Genomic DNA, 4255 nt, shown 5'->3' on the forward strand with positions numbered 1-4255 from the left:
GCTGCAGTGGGTAATCGATATCAAACCCGTGCTGCAGTGGGTAATCGATATCAAACCCGTGCTGCAGTGGGTAATCGATATCAAACCCGTGCTGCAGTGGGTAATCAATATCAAACCCATGCTGCAGTGGGTAATCAATATCAAACCCGTACTGCAGTGGGTAATCGATATCAGACCCGTGCTGCAGTGGGTAATCGATATCAAACCCTGTCTATAGGGCTCCAGAGACAGACCCTGTCTATAGGGGCTCCAGAGACAGAGCCTGGCTATAGGGGCTGCAGAGACAGAGCCTGGCTATAGGGGCTCCAGAGACAGAGCCTGTCTATAGGGGCTCCAGAGACAGAGCCTGGCTATAGGGGCTGCAGAGACAGAGCCTGGCTATAGGGGCTGCAGAGACAGAGCCTGGCTATAGGGGCTGCAGAGACAGAGCCTGGCTATAGGGCTCCAGAGACAGAGCCTGGCTATAGGGGCTGCAGAGACAGAGCCTGGCTATAGGGCTCCAGAGACAGAGCCTGTCTATAGGGGCTGCAGAGACAGAGCCTGTCTATAGGGGCTCCAAAGACAGAGCCTGTCTATAGGGGCTGCAGAGACAGAGCCTGTCTATAGGGGCTCCAGAGACAGAGCCTGTCTATAGGGCTCCAGAGACAGAGCCTGTCTATAGGGCTGCAGAGACAGAGCCTGGCTATAGGGGCTGCAGAGACAGAGCCTGTCTATAGGGGCTCCAGAGACAGAGCCTGGCTATAGGGGCTGCAGAGACAGAGCCTGGCTATAGGGGCTGCAGAGACAGAGCCTGTCTATAGGGGCTCCAGAGACAGAGCCTGTCTATAGGGCTCCAGAGACAGAGCCTGTCTATAGGGGCTGCAGAGACAGAGCCTGTCTATAGGGGCTGCAGAGACAGAGCCTGGCTATAAGGGCTGCAGAGACAGAGCCTGTCTATAGGGCTGCAGAGACAGAGCCTGGCTATAAGGGCTGCAGAGACAGAGCCTGGCTATAGGGGCTGCAGAGACAGAGCCTGTCTATAGGGGCTGCAGAGACAGAGCCTGTCTATAGGGGCTCCAGAGACAGAGCCTGTCTATAGGGGCTCCAGAGACAGAGCCTGGCTATAGGGCTCCAGAGACAGAGCCTGTCTATAGGGGCTCCAGAGACAGAGCCTGGCTATAGGGGCTCCAGAGACAGAGCCTGTCTATAGGGCTCCAGAGACAGAGCCTGTCTATAGGGGCTCTATAGGGACAAGGACCTACACCACGGCCTCCAGATTCTCCTCTCAGGCCATGGAGGCTCCTCCCGGTGCTAAAGGTGAGGAGCAGGGAATGGGGTGAAGGGAACGGTGGGAGCAGCCTCTGGGCTCACAACTGGGACCGGCCAGGAACTGGGAGCACCCAGCACATCCCCATGTCCATAACACCCAGCATCCATTGGGAGCACCCAATGCACCCCCATGTCCATAACACCCAGCATCCATTGGGAGCACCCAATGCACCCCCATGTCCATAACACACAGCATCCATTGGGAGCACCCAATGCACCCCCATGTCCATAACACCCAACATCCATTGGGAGCACCCAACACATCCCCATGTCCATAACACACAGCATCCATTGGGAGCACCCAATGCACCCCCATGTCCATAACACCCAACATCCATTGGGAGCACCCAGCACATCCCCATGTCCATAACACACAGCATCCATTGGGAGCACCCAATGCACCCCCATGTCCATAACACACAGCATCCATTGGGAGCACCCAATGCACCAAGCTCTGGTGGTTTTAACCCATCCCCAACCCTGTCACATGAAACAGCTCCGCTCCCAGCCCTGGCTTTATTGTATCGTGAAGAGCCACCGCGATAGAGCCGCCACGATAGAGCCACCGCGACAGAGCCACCGCGATAGAGCCGCCGCGATAGAGCCGCCACGATAGAGCCGCCGCAATGCAGGGAGGCACCACGACAGTGACCCCCCCGTACAGAGACCAGCACGGGCACCCCGGGACAGAGACCCCCGGGACAGAGCAGACCCCGGGACAGAGACCCCCAGTACAGAGACCCCTGGGACAGACCAGACCAGACGCCGGGACAGAGACCCCCAGTACAGAGACCCCCAGTACAGAGACCCCCAGGACAGACCAGACCAGACCCCGGGACAGAGACCCCCGGGACAGAGACCCCCAGGACAGAGACCCCCAGTACAGAGACCCCCAGGACAGACCAGACCAGACCCCGGGACAGAGACCCCTGGGACAGAGACCCCCAGGACAGAGACCCCCAGTACAGAGACCCCCAGGACAGACCAGACCAGACCCCGGGACAGAGACCCCTGGGACAGAGACCCCCAGGACAGAGACCCCCAGGACAGAGACCCCCCGGGACAGACCAGACCAGACCCCGGTACAGAGACCCCCGGGACAGAGACCCCCGGGACAGAGACCCCCAGGACAGACCAGACCAGACCCCCAGTACAGAGACCCCCAGTACAGAGACCCCCAGGACAGAGACCCCCAGTACAGAGACCCCCAGGACAGACCAGACCAGACCCCGGGACAGAGACCCCTGGGACAGAGACCCCCAGGACAGAGACCCCCCGGGACAGAGACCCCCAGGACAGAGACCCCCCGGGACAGACCAGACCAGACCCCGGTACAGAGACCCCCGGGACAGAGACCCCCGGGACAGAGACCCCCAGGACAGACCAGACCAGACCCCGGTACAGAGACCCCCCGGGACAGAGACCCCCAGGACAGAGACCCCCCGGGACAGACCAGACCAGACCCCGGTACAGAGACCCCCAGGACAGAGACCCCCCAGGACAGACCAGACCAGACCCCGGTACAGAGACCCCCAGGACAGGGCCCCCCCCTTTGGGGCCACCAGGACCCACCCCCAATAGAGACCAGGCTCCCCCAGCACACAGAACCCCCCCCCATGCACCCTGGGGGCTGCAGCCTCATGGGAATGGGGCCCATTGGCACCGCCCCCATTGCTGCCACCCCAGGGCTCGGCTGGGGCTGGTGTCCCTGTCCCTGCCCCACGGCCACAGTGTCCGGCTGTGGGGCTGGCTCTGGCCCCATCCATGGCTCTGGATGTAGGTTCACCTGTGGGTGCATCCATGGGTCCTTCCGTGGGTCTGTCCATGGGGCTCTCTGCAGGTCCAGCGGCATCGCTTCAAGAAGTGCACATTCCTGAGCCATGGGTCCCTGTGTGGGTCCATCCGTGGGTCCCTTCCCTCTGTGGGTCCCACCGTGGGTCCCTCTGTGGGTCCATCCGTGGGTCCCTTCCCTCTGTGGGTCCCACCATGGGTCTCTCTGTGGGTCCCACCGTGGGGCGCTGTGGGTCAGTCCCAGAAGAGCACGTTCCAGAGCAGCAGGGGCAGGTGCTGGGGGGCAGAGGGGGCCCTGGGCTGGGCTCAGGGTCCACGTGTGGGGCGCTGTGGGTCAGTCCCAGAAGAGCACGTTCCAGAGCAGCAGGGGCAGGTGCGGGGGGGCAGTGGGGGGCCCTGGGCCAGGCTCAGGGTCCACTTGTGGGTCAGTCCCAGAAGAGCACGTTCCAGAGCAGCAGCCAGCAGGGGTAGGTGCTGGGGGGCAGAGGGGGGCCCTGGGCCGGGCTCAGGGTCCACGTGTGGGTCAGTCCCAGAAGAGCACGTTCCAGAGCAGCAGCCAGCAGGGGTAGGTGCTGGGGGGCAGAGGGGGCCCTGGGCCGGGCTCAGGGTCCACGTGTGGGGCGCTGTGGGTCAGTCCCAGAAGAGCACGTTCCAGAGCAGCAGCCAGCAGGGGTAGGTGCTGGGGGGCAGAGGGGGCTCAGTGTCCACGTGTGGGTCAGTCCCAGAAGAGCACGTTCCAGAGCAGCAGCCAGCAGGGGTAGGTGCCGAGGGCGAGCAGGGGGCAGAGGAAGGCCCCGTGCAGGTGGTGCAGGAGCAGCCCCTGCCCCAGCGCGCCCAGGAAGCGCTGCCAGGCCTCGCCCGGCGCCGCCGGCGCCTCCACCAGCTCCCGCTCCAGGAAGATGCCCAAGAGCAGCGACACGGCCGGGGTGGCCAAAACCAGCACCAGTGCCAGCAGCGCCCTGCGGGGAACGGGGACAGTGAGCACGAGGACACCGGGGGCACCCAGCACCCTATGGGGAACGGGGACAGTGAGCACGAGGACACCGGGGACACCCAGTGCCAGCAGCGCCCTGCGGGGAACGGGACAGTGAGCACGAGGACACCGGGGGCACCCAGCGCCAGCAGCGCCCTGCGGGGAACGGGGACAGTGAGCACG

General features: G+C 63.3%; 1 protein-coding gene across 1 annotated transcript; it reads left to right on the forward strand.

The window, feature by feature from the left end:
* The first annotated feature begins 1934 nt into the window (after positions 1-1934).
* LOC130604394 (proline-rich protein 2-like) lies at positions 1935-3185 on the forward strand. Its single transcript, XM_057418898.1, has one exon. The coding sequence runs from the start codon at positions 1935-1937 to the stop codon at positions 3183-3185; it is 1251 nt and encodes a 416-aa protein (XP_057274881.1).
* Positions 3186-4255: the final 1070 nt, after the last annotated feature.

Source organism: Pezoporus wallicus, unplaced genomic scaffold (assembly GCF_028554395.1).
Source record: "Pezoporus wallicus isolate ANWC-B61680 ecotype Strahan unplaced genomic scaffold, APGP_CSIRO_Pwel_v1 contig_14471, whole genome shotgun sequence".
Classification (NCBI taxonomy): Eukaryota; Metazoa; Chordata; class Aves; order Psittaciformes; family Psittacidae; genus Pezoporus; species Pezoporus wallicus.